Source organism: Oryzias latipes, chromosome 16, assembly GCF_002234675.1.
Source record: "Oryzias latipes chromosome 16, ASM223467v1".
Lineage (NCBI taxonomy): Eukaryota > Metazoa > Chordata > Actinopteri > Beloniformes > Adrianichthyidae > Oryzias > Oryzias latipes.
This window is the reverse complement of record NC_019874.2, coordinates 6,007,813-6,027,240: the sequence shown is the minus strand read 5'-3', so window position 1 is coordinate 6,027,240 and position 19,428 is coordinate 6,007,813. Positions and strand designations below refer to the sequence as shown.

The following is a 19,428-nucleotide window of genomic DNA, read 5'->3' as shown; positions in this document are numbered from 1 at the left end:
AGCATTTATGAATGATGGCCTTCAGCTCCGTGATGATGTTTGTGTCAGATGGCTTGTCCAGTCTGTCCTTACACTTGTGCAGAGAGGCAGACCCATGTCTTTCAAGTTCACCCTTCAGAATTAAAGCCAAGTCTTGGTCTAGTCCTCCTTTGTCTTAAGATTGTCCAGGAACTGCCTCCAAGCTTTGTCCTTGTCCATTTCTAAAGCCCTCTGCTCCAGACTGACTTAACTAACTGGCTCCCATTTGTGGCGGTCATTGTGGACTCCTCCCATCAGGCTGTATACCTTCACTTAAAGATTACAGTAGAAGGGTTTGCTGAAGACAGTGGCTGCAAAACTATGGTGTTAAAATGGATGGTGTGCAGTGTTATGTAATAACACAAAAAAAACATTACAAATAAAAAGTTGATCCTTTGCTGCTTTTGTAGGTTTGTACTTGCATTTCATTGAGGCTAATAAGTATCTGATCTCCTAGTAACCATTAAAAAAAAACCTTACTTGTTCACAGAATCAGTCCATCATTCAGACTCCAAACTCTCCAACATGGAAAGACTAGAGAGCTTTCAGTGGACTAGATTGTAGGCCTGCACAAGACCAGAATGGTCTACAAAACCTTCAGCAAGGAGCTGGTGGTTACTATGACAACTGTTGGTGCAACTGTTCAAAAATACAGGAACATGACCATCAATCCACCTGTAGGTCTGGGGCTCCAAACAAGAGCTGACCTGGTAGGGTTTCCATGATCATGAGAACAGTGAGAAATTGGCGTAAAACACCCTACAGGAGTTAGTTGATGATCTCAAAGCAGCTGGAACCCAAATCACCAAGAAAACCATTAGGAATACTTTATGCCGCTATGGTTTCACATCTTGCAGAGTTTGCAAAGTCCCCCTGCTAAAGAAGTTTGCCAATGAACACCTTCATGATTTAGACTACAGAGTGATTGGGAGAAGGTTCTGTGGTCAGGGATATGGCATCAACCCAACCCGTCGTGTTTGGAGGAAGAAAAACCCTGCCTATGACCCCAAGAACACCATCCCCACTTTTAAGCACGGAAGTGGAAGCATTATGCTTTGGGGGTGTTTTTCTGCACAGGGCTACTTAACTAATAGGAAGATGGAAAGAGCCATTCAAATGAATGGGAAGGTGTGTCCAAACTTTTGGTCTGTACTGTTTATCCATTCTTTAAAGTAGATTTCTCTACGTAATTATCTCCTGTCTCTTACTGTTCAAATGAGCCACCGTGACGATGACAGACTGTAAATTTGTTTTTAGGTGGGCAAACCTAAAAAATTAGCAAGGAATCAAATACTTCTTTCCTCCACTGTAACTTAGAAATTAAAATATATCTGGTTTGCTCTCAAAGTTTAAATGAACAAGGTGTCGTCATCAAGTCACGCCCTCTTCCTGTGATGCATCCAGGGATCCTGCCTTGTCTCTGTCACAGCTCTACAGAAGCCCAGAGTTCTGCCTCATATCTGGTGCAGGTTCTCGATTTTAAGCCATAGTTGGATTCAGTTTGTTTCTTTTCCCCTTATACTGTTTTTACAATGTCCAGTATTCCTATTGTGCTGTCAGTAGCTCATGTTTGACTCTGCTGAGACCATCAAGACCTTACCTTCCTTTTCTTCATCCACCCTATCCTCTCGTATCCTAATGCATTTGCTGTCTCAAGGGTTTTCTTGACGACTCTCCTAATATTGTTTATCCTCCACTCTGTAAAGACACAACGGCACACTTTGAAGTGCTGCATTTTCAACAGCCTGGAAAGAAAATGAGCAGCCTTGTTCACTCATTACATTTACCCCCACATTATTACTAGTATTATTATTTGCATTTTGTGTTTATCCGTATAAAAAGAACATCAAAAAAATCATGCCTAAAAGGATTTCTGTAAAAGCTTTATTGCTGTGCCTTCATTCTTTTAAACTGGTTCCTGTTCATAAACACTGCAAATGTTAGGAAAGAGAAAATATCTTCCAAATGAACATTCAAGCTTGTTGTTTCAGCTTGAACTAAAACATGGTGCCTCCCTGAAAGTCTGAAGACATTTCTGAAGTCTCCTCTGTTTGTGTTTGCATGAACCAAGAGTGTTTAATGTGTGTAATCCTGACTCATCTAGCCAGTGTACACTTCCCGTCATGTTGACATACCTTTGAATATCTGTAAGTTTTCTCAGAAAAACTCGCAGGTTTTGAAACCAAAGCCTGAGCTCAGGTCCCACTCACTGCTCCCCCGTTCCCCCGTTCAGCCGCTGCTGTTGTCAGTCACAACCATAACATGTAAAAGGCTCCATTGAGGAACACCAACATGCCGTCCTCCAGCAGTTACTTTGGGATAAAATATTTTCTCAGACCTGCAGCCTGTCTGGGCTTTCATCCGAGTCCAGTTCTTTCAGCGTCAGCATACCTTCACACATCAGTAGTTAACAGGGAATGTAACAATGTTTACCGTTTCCTCATGTTCATATGTACTGGGATCACAAATAGAAGGGTGCAGTAGGTTAAGGCATGATAGTAACAGATGAATACATCTGTAAACAAGAAAGAATGATCACATGTGCTCTCTTGGTAATTATGTTCATTTTATTTCTCGCACAAATGCACTCACCATCCCCACCCTCCTGTTTTTCGGGGCTCTGGGGTGCTGTTTGGTGTGGATGGTTGAAATATCTGGCAGCTCTGTACAGGATGCAGTATTGCTGATGGAAATCCCTGTGGTTACTGTGGTTAGCAGTGAGAGGGGCGTAAAAAGCCCCCTGGATTTAAGAAGGACCTTTTAAGTGCCTACAATGAATATTACCAATTTCAATAAATTGTAGTTTACTCCAGCACCAGGCTTTCACTGCAAAGTTCTCCTGCTGTGCTTGTGAATGTGTGTGAGTCTGTGTGCTGCAACTCGTATGTACAGTATTGTGAGTTTTAGTGTTAGTGTCGATGTGTGACTGCACGTCCCCAGTGGTAATGGGCTGTAGATGGTGGCCTGGGACTATTAGCCTGTGGTTGGATGGGCTGTGTTGTTGGAAGCCAGTATGAAAATGTGGTGTTTGGTAAGAAAGAGAGGATTTGCTGAAGCTGTTTGTGTTGTGTGAGCGCGTGCCGGGTGTGTATCCTCGGCAAGTGGTCGTTTGTGACTGCACCAAGCTGTGAGTGGAGTTCAGCTCTTGCAGCGTACACTTGTTAACAGATTCTGGCTTTTTGATTTGTCGTTTGGATTTCCACTGAAACACTGCCCTCAAGTGAGCTTCTTCAGTCATACTGTTCAGCCAGGTTCTGGCTGTACATGGGGCGGCCGTGGTGCAGCGGTAGGGCGGTCGATCTCTAATCGAAAGATTGCAAGTTCGATTCCCATGTGTCCTTGGGCAAGACACTGAACCCCACCTTGCCTCTGGTGGAAGGTTGGTGCCAGTGTTTGGCAGCGGAGCCGCCACCAGTGTGTGAATGTGTGTGTGACTGGGTAAATGGGTTTCTGACTGTAAAGCGCTTTGGGCTTTCGAGGAAGGTAGAAAGCGTTATACAAGTATACGCCATTTACCTGACGAGTGAGATTACACATGAAGAAAGAATGTCTTCACTGTGACTCATGAACATTTCTTCAATTTATTAATACATATATGTTTAGTTTTAGAAAGAATTCAGCTTTTAAAATTTAAATATTTTTGTAGATGTTTGCATCTAAAGAAAAAAGGTATAGGCTACAGATTTAAGTCGTGGTTTTTGTCTGTATGAATGTTTTGTGTAAGGACACGACCTCCTGTGTGCTTGGAGATGAGTCTCCTGCAGAGTTCTTATCAAGTTTTTAAAATAGTTTCATCTTGCACCACCAGATGACTTTGATTTAATTACATATTTTTCAAAAACAAAACCCCAGTGGGGGAATTATCAAAACTGTGACTATTAGGAGGCCAAGGCTTACTAAATCTTCTAAAAATATAAATGAAATAAATCACCATGATAATGTTATGTTTATTTTAGCTTAGTTTTAGACTGTAGCCACTGAGGTTCACTTTGATGGGTTGTGAGACCCCCTGGTGAGTGGTAGAAACACAAACAATGAATATAGAACTTTCTTGATTTGGGAAAATGCATAGTTGCATAAAAATCACACTGAATCCTGATGAAACTCATGTTCCACACGTTTAGTTTCATTTGTGATCAACCACTTTTCACTTAAAGGCTGCAATCGTACAGAGGGTTGACCCAAAAGGGTTTTTGGGTTCTCCGGGCATGTGTGGGAACATAGAGAGGGGTGGCTGCATCTTAAGGGGAGTGCATGTTGCTGTTACCTCAAGACTCGTGTGAACACCTCAAGGGACACCATGAGAATGGAACATACCATTGATCTGCGTGTGGTAGGTGTATCTTGAAGTATTTGTAAGCCACACATGTATACAACATATGAGTGAGGCTGTCATACGGCGTCCTTACGCTGCTTCCTAGTCGTTAGTAAAGTGTTAGATGACTGTAGGATGTCCATACTTTGTCTAATTTCCTCATTTCTAACTGTCAGGCTTTGTGCAAAGACACACACTTATCCTGTAAACAGCACTAATGGGCTCTTTCTTCACAGGATTTTGGGGGTTGAAAAAAAATGTACAACATGCCTGCACCTCACCTACCTCCCCCTTACTTACCTACAACCTGCTGCTCACAGCATGCCCATAGAAAAAAATAGCATGAACATTTCCCCAAGTGATTTATGACCTTGAAATTTTGTAATTTTGTGCGGGCCACCTTTTTTGCTTCTTACGAATTTTACCATTTTTCACCCACATGCTGCCCGTATTCCCCCTTAAGGGCAGTTGTGACTAAGGCTTTACTCAGTGTCTGACCTCCCGTCCTTTCATCATCTATTTCTGCTTTGTTCTAATTAGTGTCATGGACTTTCTTCAAGCTAAAGCAGGATCCGCCCTGAACAAGCTGCCAGTTCACCACAAGGCCACAAACACATTCATTCCCTCAAGTGTCAAGTGAAATTCCCCTTAACCTATCAAATGTGTTTTAGTAGGCGTAAGGTACCACACAGGAATATAGAGGAAGGACTTTTTCTCCATGACATAACACCGCAGTGCAGCCCACTGTTTGACAACTGAAACTAGGTTCACAGGACTTTCAATTCAATTCAGTTTATTTATGTTGACCAAATTCACAAAAGTTGTCCCAATGGGCTTTTTGCTGGTAATTTTAAGGTAAACATACAATCAAAAAGGATCATAAATGCATAAAATTCAATAGGATAACACTAAACTTTAACTAAACAGACTAAACTTAACTGGACATCCCTGCCCTTTGACCCCCCTTCGCGGTAGGGAAAAACTCCTAAAAAGCGGAATTCGGAAAAAACAAAGAAACCTCAGGGGTGTCCACATGAAGGAGGGATCCTCCCCCAGGACAGACAGACGATGTACCAGAACTCTTGGAGAAGAATTAGCTTATCTACTTTTACAACTACATATATAAAGTCCAGCAAATGATCTTCATCCAGTTGTAGTTGAGGGACGGCCAGGGGCGCGAGCCGAGCCGGAGACAGGATCCACAAGCAGGTGTAGAAGCAGTCAAACAATCTGTGACAACTGTGTGTTTATAAAGATTTGCTGTGGAATTTGAAATTTGAATATTATGATATTGAGATATTTTACTCTACTTACATGAAGCCTCCCCAACACCAGAGCTGATGATTTCCAGCAGTCCCAGCCCAAACTCTCACCTCTTACCGTCCTCTAATTTAGTCTTCACAGCCTCACTTTAACAGTCGGGTTCGCGATGAAACTGGATCCTCTGTAATCGATCCGTTTGTGAACCGGCATTTTCTGTTACAGCAGATCATGCATACAGCTGATCAAACATGTTACTCAACATGATTTTAACGTCTTTCTTTGAAAAAGAGAATTTATTGAAGTATTACAATTTTTTTAATTTAAAGTCACAATATGGAGTTTCAACTGCCTATAATGATAATCAGAAATTCAGCTTATTAAAGCCAGAATGTCTCAACATGCTGCACAAAAGAACACAAGAATAACAACCAAGAGGAAGAAAAAATGTTTATGATTGTTCTAATTCATTCGTTCCAAAAATCCAAGACTGGATGTGAAAAGGATTCAGATCATTCCAATAAAGAATGATCCTAGTTGTCTTTTGTGTAGCAGCACACCACCCAGTCATTCCACATAGTTTGAGTTGAATTCTTAATGACTTCAATAATAGGATTAAAAAATTACACTGATGTTTTCAGAAATCATTCGCCTTCAGTGACTGAAGGAAAACTTAAGTGCATTCTGACTTTTGTCACTTCACAGAAAAATGTTTTGTTAATCACCCAGGCTAACATGACTGATGAAAGCTGTGACAGAGAATGTTAAATATGGTTTCAAATTCCTGACGACATGAGCATTGTTCTCTGCTGCCAGAGGGTGGGGGCCTGTCCACGGGAAAAGCTTTGCCAGATTTCAGACCAGTTTAAATTGACTGCAAAAACAGGACAAACGGAGCAGAACGGTTTTACAAACCAAACTACTGAGATGCAAATTTGCATCTCCTGCTGAAAAAGCCACAAAGCTGTTGGCAGTCAGGAACGAGAACATGGAGCGGAGTGGCTCAGCTGCGAATAAACTTTTAACTCCCCAAATATTCCATGAACAAACTGTAGACACTTTGCCTTAAAAACATTTCATCTTAACCCAACTTTTTAAAACAATTCTTTTTGATACGCACCAACAGCAGTCACACCCACAACGTCCCTGAAACCTGCTATGAGGACATTCTACGTCTTTATCAAACCTATCAATATTTAATTATAGCTTGATTTGTATTTTTATACAAATACTCATTATTAAAGTAGCTGGACTCCTTATGTGATTTGTGTCTAGTGAAATACCACCTCAGAAGAGAAGCGTTTCATTCAATTATTTCCACTATCTATCATATTATTACTGTGAAAACATGAAAAATAATCTTGTGTGTCAAACCTCTGTCATATAAACTCCAAAACTGAATGGCAGCGTTGTCCAGAAGACGGTTTTTGTTTCTTTCAACATGACAACAGTGTTGTTAGGATTAAATGAGCTTGTGCCACATTATGACAGCAGATTTATTCAGCACAGATCCAAAAGTATGACAAAGTTAGGACTTTTGCAATGAGCTAGTCCTTTATTTTGACACGTTCATTGGACATATGTTAGTGACAATTTCCACGGTATTCATAGAATACTAGAACCAATAAAACCACAAGCCTCTAATCTACTCTGAAAACATGGTCAATTCTTGGTAAATTCACTAAATTAAAGAAAGCCTAAAATGAATTTGTCAGTTAGGATTGCCTCATCCACTAAGCCCCACACAAAGCATCACAAAGACGCACAAAAACATCAGTGAGTGGCTCCAGCTGTGAGTCAGCACCCCAGTCGAGTCTTTTCCATTGCAGAACCATAACAACTTGCACTTTGTTTAACAACAGCAGTGTTTTTGAAACGCTGCACGGAAAAGGTTGCACAAGGACAAAATGTTGTCATCTTTCTAAGCTTTTCACTTACTGAGGCCATTTGTAACAAAGACTGCAATGAAATAAACGTAGCATAGTCATATATCTACATTTAGAGTTTAGAAACTTTATAAAGTTCAAAGCCTGCTATTAAAGGATAAATCAATGCTCCAGTTTCAGGAGACTTTTTCAGGGTTGAGCTTCCTCTTTAACATCTTTTTCAGTCTTTGCTTTATGTCTTCAGACTTTCCTACTTATCTCAGCTCAGGTATATCTAGTCAGCTTACAGTTTTTGTTGCTGTCCTGAGTTCAGCACCATGGATAGTACCTCAGGATGAGGAGGGCCTGTCCAAAAGGAGGCAAAAGGCTACAAAAGAATCTCATCCTAGTTCTCCAACATGCAGGTCACATGGCACTTTAAGGAGCTTTGTTCTGTACATTTACTTTAAATATGAGAATATCATTAAAGGCTATAGAAATAACGCTTTCGTTTTGCAGCAAACAGCAGTTCTGTTTTAAATGAAATGTGGCTTCCCTGTGACCCTGAAAAGAACTAAACAGGTATGGAAAATGGATGGATGAAATATTTCTGTCTCCTTCCTTTCAGAGAAAAAAAACCCTGATGTAAATATGCAATCTTACGTATTAGACCAATCTCTGACATTTTTTTTTGTTTTGATTTTTCTTGATCTAAACTTTGATTCTCATCTCTGATGTTTTGGTTAGGCGTAGCTACATTTGGTCAACCACTGAACTCATTGAAATGTGGTCAGATGAATGCAGACTCATTAGAGCAACTTTTAACGTGATGCACATTGCTTCTCACTCTTTTCCCGACAATCTATGTTATAAAAACGTATCAGCGTACCTTCTTAGCCGTTGTCTCCTCAGTCACCCCCTTGCAGCACGCCTCCGCTGTACCAAAGCAGCAGTAAAAAGTCTTGTACCTGACGTTGATACAGACGTTCAAAATTGGTCGTTGAAATATAAAATTGGAATAGGTGAAATATCCACATCCCAACAAGGATAGCAAAGTGCAGGACTTCCATTATTCTTTGCACTTCGTATGGAGTGTCATTATAAGATACTCTTTATGTGCAATATTTAAAAAAAAATATTCTTTCTTTTGTTGCTTTTCCACACCCTTATAATTCCTGGCCAATGACTGAAGGATCACGTGATTTTTACTTACAGACTTTAGTTCAAAGCAGAAATCTCTAGTAGATGCCAGTCTGAATACAGACCAAAGGTGAGGTTCAGGACTCGATCCGGACCCAATTAAGCTGACTTGGTCCGGACAAACAAATTTTTCCAGTCTGAATACACCCTTAGACAGCCGCCATTCGGATTTCAAAGAAATAGACTTTCCATTGATCTTTTAAAGTGTAATCTACAGTTGGTTATTCCTTGTTTTGTTTTTTGTTCATCCGAAGTTGGCCCTAATGCATTCAAGCAGACAAAAGTTGCTGCCTCAAGAGAGACATCATTTCTATCTGTTTAAAAAAGTTTACTGTACAAATAGATTGAAGTCATACAAAGATGGTCAGATGAAAAAAAGACTAATAGTGAGAAGAAATAGTGTCCAAAAAAATGGTCCTAGCCCTTCAAGTTATCTCTAACACTTGCCTTAATAGGTTCTGAAATTCTAGCACCTTGCAGGAAAAGCAAGCATTTATAGGAAAAGACTGCTGAAGAGTTTTTATCAGTTGGGTCGTGTGACTTTAGATCAGGGATTTTCAGCTGGTCTCCAGGATCACTGTCCAGCTTGTTTTCCAGATATCCCTTCCCTATTTATGTTCTAAAATGTCTGTCCCGCTCAACCTGGTATTTCAACCCTCCTTTAGTTAGGTTTCCAAGCCCTTTTTATATCAGCTCCTTCCAGTTGGTCCTGGCACTCGGCTCGTCTGCATATCCAAGAGCCCTTGAGGTCGTGCATGACTGGGATGCCTTTGTAGAAACCAGAGGGAGGAATATGGAAAAATGTTAGTCAAGCATGACCCTCTTCGTATGGCCCTTGTCAAACATGGACCAGCACATTGCTTCTTCTATGTACCTTCTTCAAACTCTCAAACCACTTCTTAGACTTGCAAAGCTGGACTTTGATGTTGTCTTTGTTTTCTTTCTTTGCTTCTTTTGTCAGAGGGAGGGAGCCATGAAGAAGAAAGGTATTGCAGACAGCTGTTAAAACCACCATCAGTCTCTCATGTTAGCGCTCACTGCCTTGAAATTGATGTTTTTTTTTGTCCTACTTCTTTCTCATATTTTTCTTTCTCACAGTAATTTAGCTTAAAGGACAGAGTAATCCATATTCTTTCCTTTTGTTGTCTGAGTATGAACCTGTTTCTCATTTGTTAGCTGGATAGCACAGTCCCTTGTCCCAAAGTAATTTCACCAGACAAGACCAGACCTCTGTTCCACATCCCTCCTTTTTTCCTGTGCGGCTGTATAACATTAAATGAGATTGACAGTACAGAGACTTTTTGGACTATTTTTAAATTGCTAGTATATGACATTATACTCACATGATTTCAGTAAACCATCAAAGAATCGTCAGCGCTGCTTCAGCTTTTTATAGGAATTTGTGTGCAAAGCTACTGGTGTTGTGTATATCTCATCCTCATGTCTGCCGGCCTGAAAGGCTTATGTAGAATGAAGGAATGAAATGGTGGGCAGAAAAACAATGACTGATGAACCCAAGCTGTCTGCAGCATCCAGGAATGCTGCTGCATCCTCAGACGTTTGTGTTTGTGGACTCAAACGCATTCCTGTCAGAGGACAGCAGACGAGTGCGGTTACAGTGGCAGGACGGACTCGGTCTGGAGCTCAGGCGGTGCAGAGGGTTTTCTTTGTGCACATCATTCTAGAAATGTACTTCCAGTATCACAGTAGAGTCCTGTCTATCAGTAAATGACATGAAGCTTTATTCAGGCTGCTAACTAACTCTGTGCTGATTTTTACTGATAGACTCCTTTTTTGGTGCAGGAAACCCTTGAGTAATGATTTTTTAGAGACAGAACTGAGCAACAACCCAAGCAGTAGACATGACACTGTGGACTTAATTACATGCAGTCGGCTAATTGACTCACTGCATTTAACACTCAGTTTGGCTGGGTGGAGTTCATAATTCTCCGAAGTTCTTGTCATTTCTGAATGTGTCAGTCCCATGTTTGGGTTCTGTATTCAGTTACCATGGTTATCCAGAAGAGGGGATTTCAAAAGGTTCATGTGGTTCTGATCTGCTGTTTAGACCGTATAGTTCTCCTCCTTGATTTTAATGTCGCCACTCTGTCCAGCTGATATTTGGTTTAGCAGACAGGTGTTCTCTGTTACTTTTAGATTAGTCACAACTTTGATTTGAAAACATACGTCAAAGGATCAGACTGAGATCGGCTTTCAAGTTCTCTCACTGGCTCTAACGCATTAAAAAAAACAACTGCATTAATATGGAAATTCAATATAAGAGCCAGATCGAACTATCCAGCTTTCGTCATTGTCATGTCTGACCACTACAAAGCGGGTAATCCTTTTGATGCTGTTCAGTCTGACTTCACACATCACATCAAAGGCTGGAGTTGATTCATATTAATAAATGGACAGTTGGATTGTCAAAACTGTCAGATGATTCATTTCCACAGATAAATGATTTGCAGGCTGGTGTGCATGTTGGTGTTTTTGGCAGGCAGATCATGTAACTGTAAAGTATAAAGATGAGCCTGAATGATCAGATGTAATAAATCTTCTGAAATAACTGGAGGGAAATTGCAGTTTGATTATTTAAAATAGGGCTTTATTTTGCATTGATGAAGCTGATCCAAAGATGATAGATGTAAATGACATCTTCTGTTTTGTTTAGTGTCCGGGCTTTGGTTCCTCACTGGAGACAGCATCTTATGACACAGCCTTGTTTAAAGACTACTCAGTCATAAAAATATGCAATGTGCATAAAATCAAGTCATAGTGAGTAGTAGGTACATTCGTTTCATATGTTTAGCTTGGAACGTGTTTCACTCTATTTATAATGTTTGTTTGTTGTTATGCTTGTTTAAGCCTGTGGTGGTTTCAAATAATAAATTTCTACTGTTTTAAATGCAAATATAAAGTGAAAATAATTAAAAACATGCTCAGAAAAAGTCTTTTTTTTTCTCTGAAGTCTTTTTGGTTGCATACTGTCAGACTAAGATTATTTTCAAAGAGTCTGTGTGAATGGCGGCAAATGGCTAACTGGGTTTTCTCCTTGTCAAAACTGTTGCACGCGTCACAAAGAAGCAAAACAGCTTCTTATTTGTCTTTCTTGCTGTCATCTGTGCCCCTTTCATCTGTGTCACTGCCGTGTCTTTGGTCCCACTGTTAAAGTCGGAGACGAATTTAAACAAAAGCGTCAGTCGCTGTTTGAAGTTTGAACAGAAACCTTATTATGACTTCTCTTTTAAAGGTCAAGCTGAGCCACAGGGACAATGAAATGTGCGGGAAGGGGGTGGAGTGACGTTTAAGGACAGAAAGTGTTGAAACAACAAATCTGTCCTCTCAGATGGTGCTTAAGAACCACAGAGGTCTCCAGTGGGTTTGCCATCACCACATTTTCACCATAATTAATACCAGTCTGGTCCCGCTTGAAGCTCAAACATGGTGGCAGCTCTTTTGCTAAACACATAACAAGCTTTTATCCGGGAAGAGAACGGCAAGAAAATCCTGTAACTTAGTGTTTGTTCAAATCTAACCTGGTCTTGATTATCATACTAGCGCTGGCTTACGGCTTCTAGTGGTCCTCCACCCTAAGGCTTAACCTTAACCTCAGACACCTGGCAGTTTTACACCACCCTGCCATTTTTCCCACCAGTAAGTTCACTGAGCAAGATATATGGGAAATATAAGTCACTTCCACACAGCCAACAGGGTGGAGGGACGTTCTTAGAGAAAGTGAATACGGGCTTTGATTAGGAATGTTTTTGTAAAGAAATCTGTCTTCAAACAGTGAGAAAAGACTGCAGTGCAGAGAAACATAGAAGGTCTCAACCAAGGTCTGTGCGTGCTCTTTAACCTCAGGGGTAATTTGTTTTTCTTAGAAACAGATTGGTTAAATGTTCGGCACACTGAAGCAACAAGGCAAAGTTTGAAGGTTCAAAACTGTCACTAACCTTCCAGGTTGTTCTCAAACCTGTCTAACCCTCTGTCCCTGTCTCTTCTTGTCTTTGCAAACATATTTATATTCAACCTTACTTTATTCTTTTACTTTTGTTTTTGAAGTCTGATTGTGTTGGCAGAAGGACTGACACTGGGGGTTCAGAGTGAAGGTCAGCCACACTGCCCCAGGACGGGACAAAGCTTCAGATCTTTCTGCATGTTTAGGAATCTCCATGAATTCTGTTACCATAATCTCATGGCAACACCTTTTTTTTTGCCCCCTCCAATGTTTTATATAAATAAGATTTAGCATTAAACCTGGGAGGCTTAAGATGGGCAGATGGTCTCTGAATAACCTCAGCTTAGCACAGGAGGGTCGAACATTTGACTGGTCCACTTACCTTTTGCTCTGCATATTTGTAGCTTTAACTTCAGGGGTCATGTGGGAAAAATATCCTCAGAAATGTGCAGCAGTCTTCAGCCAAAGCAGATGGCACCAGGCCTCTTCACATAGTTTTACCCCCATTGCCACAATTGTGGCAAATGTTGGTCACATTGTCAGCACCCTAAAGTTGTTTGGATGTCATGGTACAGGACAGTACAGCATGTGTTTATGCTGTCGTCCCGGGGCAACGTGTTTACTGGCCGCCGCACACATGGATGCATTCGCTACAACGATGAATGAAAACGCAGCTGAAAAGACCAAAGCCCAAGCTCAGTGGCTCTCATGTATACGTGAGGAGAAGAGACTTCCACATCAGACCACACAAGTACACACAACAGTCACACATGGAGCCACAATAATCTTCCACAGCATCTGTTTGGATATTACTTCCTGCGGCAGCCATTCTGTTAAGCAAACTTGTCCAATAAAGAACCTTGCTGTTGTTTGTTTGTATTTTTCTAGGTGTAAACACGGGGTAAGGAGTCTAACCTTTGTCTGGTGTCTTCTGTCTCCTTTTTTGTTTGTTTGCCTATCCTGATGTGACCCCTCCTGTAGCTGCTGCACATCTGCATCGAGGGGTGGGGGAACTGGCGCTGGTCGGAGCCCTTCAGTGTGGACAACGTGGGAATGCTGCTGAGAACCATTCAGTACAAAGGGCGCACAGCCTCACTCATCATCAAGGTGCTTCAGCTCAGTGGAGTCCAGAAACAGGTACTGACAGGACTCCACTACACTCCCTCATGCTGCATTGTACAAGAGTCAGTAATGCAGGAAATCTGCAGGTAATCTTGGTAAAGAAACACTTACAGGAGCATTGCTGCTGCAGTGTTCTTTCTGGGATCAGTCCTTTTACCCACACCCTGCTCTTCATTTCCATCTTGTGATTTAGTAGTTGTTTAGTCGACAGAAGACAGTGTTCTGTTTTTGTCAATTTCTGTCATCTGTTTTGCAGCAATAAAATGTGTTCCATCAATCCATAAATAAGATCACAGGAAATTGTAAACCAGATCATAAACCAGAAAGGATGAGGGATGAGTCATGTGTGAGTCGTTCCACATAGACGAGAAAAAGTCTCCGTATCCCTGAAGATGCTAAGCTCGCCGTCAGTGAATAGCAGAGACAGTTTGTTAAATAAACACGTGTCACACGCATCTCTTTCTTGTCCTCTGGCCAAAACAGACTAAGTCTCTCCTCGTCTTTTCTCCACTTCCTCTAAATGTTCAGTCCTTTTTAGCCTTGGATCAAGTTATTTACAGCAGAGGAGGTTTGCCCATCTAAACAATTAACAGTCTGTCATCTTAATGGTGGGTTCAGAAAAGGAAAATCAATTTTAAACAATCCTTATTTATACACTCCAACACAAAAACACATACATGCACACACACATCCCCACATTCACACACACATGCCCACATGCTTCACAAGGAAGGAGGGACCTCGGACCATCTGTCTCCTACCCCATCCCTGGAGGCGGGGTACCAGGCCCTCGGCGACGGTGGCCATGTCAGCGACCATGTCCCTTGGGTGCTTTCGGCCTCGCCAAATATCCACATGTGGGCAAGCCTGATCGGGCGATGTTTGTAACACTTCTTGTGGACCCCCTCTTCCCCTCCTCCTGGGTGGGGATGGCTGGCCCCTGCCTTGCTCTCTCAAGGACCAACAACGTGGGCCGGGTGGGTGGCTGCCTGGAGCGTGAGGCGGGTCTCCCTTTGGGGGGGTCCTGGCTCGTACCAGGGATTGGGGTGGGGGGATGCCCAGAACTCCTGGGTGGTGGTGGGCTGCTCGTCTGGGGCGGGGCCCCCCGTTGGCCCTCCCAGCGCAGCGGGGGGGGGGGGGGGGGGGGGATGCTCTCCTGGTTGGGCTGGAGCTTGCACTCTCTGTCCACCCCATGCCCCCCTGCTTTCTGGCTTTTGGGGCCCCCGTGGCGGTCCTGCAGGCCCTGGCCTGGGTGGCGGATGTGATCTCCCGGGGGACGGTTGTTCTCTGCCTGCTGCCGTGTGGTGTTGGGGGGTTCTGGCTGCTGCTACGGCAGGAGTCTTGGTGTGGGGATGACTGGGGACTCTCCCTCCTTCTTTTTACATTCCATCATCCATTTTAGAAGAACATAAACACTCACTTGAGCACAGGTGTTAGCTCACCTTTGCACAAGTACTTTGCGTGATCAAATGAAATATTTCACACTATTGGTTTGAATGCATAAGTATGCATGTGTGAACATTATTTGTATTGTGTACATGTTGACATGTGAACATTTTTGGAGCCAATAGGTATGTTTATATCATTTGTGTGTGTGTGGACAGGCCCCGGCCTTATTTACGTGTATTACATCTGAACCTCCCTGTAATGATAAACATCCAGCAACTTGTTGCTTTATGCTGCTTCATGGTCCCCCCCCCCATTCTATAATCACCCTCCTACCCCCCCCTCTCTAACATCCCTCTCTCTTCTTCCCTCCTTTCCTTTTACGTCAGGTCCAACACATAAGATTTTCAAATATGATTAAAATGAATAAAGTTTGGCCTCGATTACAAAAGGGGTTTATTCAGACATACCTCTGGTTTGTCAGAAGATTCATAACCCCTGTTGTTAAAGTAAAATATGTCCAACACAAGAGGCCTTCAGCTCTCATATGTTTGCCGTGCTGTTGGACAGGGCAAGTTAAAACAAAAGTTTTTTATATACATTTATTTGCATTGCTTTGAGGAAATATGTATTGGAACTCTTAAACAGCAGCGGAAAAACTAAAAGAAAATACTGAAGCATTCTCTAGAAAAACGTCATTATTGGTTATGTAGCGGTTAAAGAAAGGCTGTTGCTAACTGAAGGCATTTTATCAGTGGAGCAGCTGTAAACACTTATGTCATTGCAGAAGTTTGACATTTTCCCTCTAGAGCATTTTGGTGTGGTAACAACATCACGCATCAGCATAATTTATTTAGAACATTTGAACATTTCATGTTGTCATGAGGCCTTTTATTCCTAATCTTCATTTTTTATCCCAGTAATTTAGTTATGACATGTATTATTTACTGGAAACTGCTTTCCTTTAATTTCAGGTTGATGCTTTGCTAGTGCCAGTTCTGTTTAAGTTGGTCCACTTGTCAGAGTTTGACATGCTGGAGTTGTTTCTCTTCCAGGTGATAATCTGTGGACGTCAGGTAATGTGCAGTTACCTGACTGAAGACATTGAGTTGCGTGTGGTCCAGCATTACGTGGGGCCCGATGGTCAGACGGTGGTCAAAGAGCACTGTAACTGCCTGGATGCAGGAACCAAGCTTCCTTCCTATGTGTTGGAGGACACAGAGCTGACAGAGCTGTCTGTGAAGGCACGAGGCGATGAAGACTGGTCCCAGGACGTTCAGCTGGAGAACAAGGACAAGGGCACCAGCAGTTCTGTTGTTCAGGTAAATCAGCTCTATAACCTCTAAATGACTTTTCTGTTACATACCCTTTAAGTCTGAACCTGGGACCACATGTTTTTTTTTATATATTAGGTCCTAAAAGCATACCATTAATACAGTGAACATGTTTTTTGGAAAAAATGAGGTGAAAAGATTGTGGTTCCGTTACACACATAATGCTTGGCTGTGGATCCTGTCTCCGGCTCGTCTCGCGCCCCCAGCCGTCCCCCAACTTCAACTGGATAAAGATCATTTGCTGGACTTTAAATATGTAGTTGTAGAGGTAGATAAGCTAATTCTCGCTAAGAGTTCTGGTACATCGCCTGTCAGTCCTTTAGCACATATTAGCCTGCTAAGCTTTCTTCCGGGTCCTTGCAGCCAAAAACTATGAGCGAGCAGGCCCTTAATAATAATCATAACAGTAATAACAGCACATTTAGAAGATCCGTGTTGGTCCAACCAGCAAATGTTTAGCATGGCGAAATCCGCTATAGCTGTTGTGGGGCTCCAGCTGTCCTCGAACAGCAAAATCAGCGGGAAGCTGCAGACAGACTATCTTCTAAATGTGCTTTTATTACTGTTATGATTATTATAAAGGGCCTGCTCGCTCATAATTTTTTTAATCCGTGCGGTCAGTGCTTTTTTCTTGGCTGCAAGGACCCGGAAGAAGGGTTAGCATTAGGCTAATATGTGCTAAAAACATTAGCCGTGGAGGGACCTGAAACTCTGTGCAGGCAATACCGCAATGAGCATCTTAGATGTAAATATGTGGGAATTACATCAGCATTTATTTTGGTCTGGACACCACTGGAAAAACAAATTCATATGATGGTTTAGAGTTTCTCAGATTTGCGTAGCAGCACTACCTCCTTCTGCGCTTCGAAGCTTTCCTGGACTAGCTTTGTCTCTGGGCTAGCGGGCTGGGTTTTTAGCTCCATCCGAAGACAAAGCTAGTCCGGGAGAAGCTTGAACCGTGGGCCGAGGCTTCATCCGAGGCCTAGCTGGTGCATCTGGCTGCAGACTGCAGCCTCTGAAGGAGGCTGTGGTCCCAAATTTCGGACCACAGAAGTCAAAAATGCTGCTATGTAGTCCTGAGAAGCTGTGTACGATCATCAGGAGTGAACAACCATCACAAAGCCCTCTCCTCTGCAGCTAACACAAGGTTACACTGCTCCTAGCATGTGTCTCTTAGCAGCCGCACACAGGGAGATAGCAGTGACGTCATCGCCCCGCCTCCCCTCTGGAAATGCTAAGTCGAATTGAATTATGTGACAATATTCGCAGGGTGGATGTGAAAATGAAAATGCAATCCCCTCTTTGCATTTTCGTTTTTATTATGACACAGAATAAGTAGAAATGAAAAAGCCTTTTGGAAGATTGCTTTTTCATTTTAGTTTTAGTCAACAAATGCAGCTTCATTTTGAAAATGAAAAAGCGTTTCTAGTTTGACTTTTATTTTTAATTATGCTACACAAATGCTTCCATAGCCGACAAATCAGAGGAGAATTTCCAATGAACTCTAAAAATAAGAAAATAATAATTAAAAGACCACTAGGCCCGCTTTCCAAAGAGATCACAAGATGATTGGAGGGGGGGTCTTTAAAAAACTGATGAACAGTTTGCTCTCAGAGGCTCGGTGAATTTAAAAGTGTTGTTGTGACAGCTGTGAGTCGAGCTGTGAAATGTTCACACTCCTAAACACTCTTACAAAGACAGTGGGAATTCAGCCATGAATTGGTAGGAAAGGCAAACTGACAGCAGTTACATTGAATGCTCAGATCCATGGTGAGCAGAGGTCAACAGAAAATTTGTATCTCTGTTACCAAGCATCAGGCAGAGCCTTGGAGGTAAAGAACACCTCAGCTAGGCTCTAGACCAGAGGGTTTGTTCTCTGGAGTAATGGAGAAGGTGTCTCTATGTGGAAATCATTTCTGGTGTTTGCAAAGAGAACAGGATCTGTCCGTCTGCAGAGATGAAGGTGTGAAGTTTGGCAGGGGAGAGGGAGTGTTATTATGTGGGGTTGTTTTTTATGAGCTGGCTTTGGCCCTGTGGTTTTTTGTGAAAGGAACTCTCAAAGCTTCAGCACACCAATTGGACAATTTTAGGAGCAGTGTATTCCCTCACTGTTCCAACATGCCTGTGCAACCTTGCTCAAATAAAGATCTATAGATGGGCCAGTTTTGTGTGGAACAACTTGACTGGCCTGCTGAGAGTCCTGACCTCAACCCGAAAAACACCTTTGGGATGAATTAGAGCGAAGACTGCGAGCCAGGCCGCCTTGTCCAACATGAGCGTTTGACCTCACAAATGTGCTTCTGGAAGAACGCTCAGAGATCCCCGTTGACACTCCTGAACCTGTGGAAAGCAGTCCCAGGAAGAATTGAAGCTGTTACAGCAGCAAAGGAGGGCTGACGTCATTGCCATGAAACCCTATGAATGTGATGTCACATGTGTGTAAGGGCACACGAGTGACCACATGTGGCAAAACGTCTGTTGCTCTGCCAGACAAGAAGAGAGAGTGGTGTTCTACACACCAACACGTCTAACTAGCTTTCCTTCCACACACACACACGTTTGGAGCTGCTGACTGGACCACCAACTGTGAGCAGATCCACTTCTTCTGGGTGGCCATGGTTGCTGAGCTTCTATGCAGCTACTCCATGTTGGAGAACAGATTGAAATCTTTCTCTCAGACGGGCTTACAAAGACCCTACAACCCAAAACCCGATGATGTTGAGAGGCAGAAAATACAGTTTATACTCTTTCAAAACATCACTAACCAAAAGCAGGAAACATTGGCTGATATGTGGGCACAAGAAGAAGGCATTGCTGGATTAGTGCCAGCTCCAGTCTTGCTATACTTGTTATTTACTTTGCTTTTTTTGTTTTTCTCTTTTTATTTTTAGAAGTCTAATGCTGTAAACATCCGTCTCTTCTGCCCTAGCAGTCTCCACGTGTCTCTGTTATCTCATGCTTCATTTC

General features: G+C 42.3%; 1 protein-coding gene across 3 annotated transcripts in view; it reads left to right on the top strand.

Moving 5' to 3' along the window:
* vps13b (vacuolar protein sorting 13 homolog B) overlaps window positions 1-19,428 on the top strand; it is a 318,686-nt gene that overhangs the window by 275,012 nt on the left and 24,246 nt on the right. For all 3 annotated transcript variants that reach the window (XR_002874967.1, XM_023964361.1, XM_023964362.1), the window contains exons 47-48: window positions 13,601-13,756; window positions 16,183-16,449. Coding sequence is in view for 2 of the 3 variants with exons in the window: in XM_023964361.1 (XP_023820129.1) it covers window positions 13,601-13,756; window positions 16,183-16,449 (423 nt within the window). In the remaining variant the exon portion in view is untranslated. The remainder of the gene's footprint in view (window positions 1-13,600; window positions 13,757-16,182; window positions 16,450-19,428) is intronic.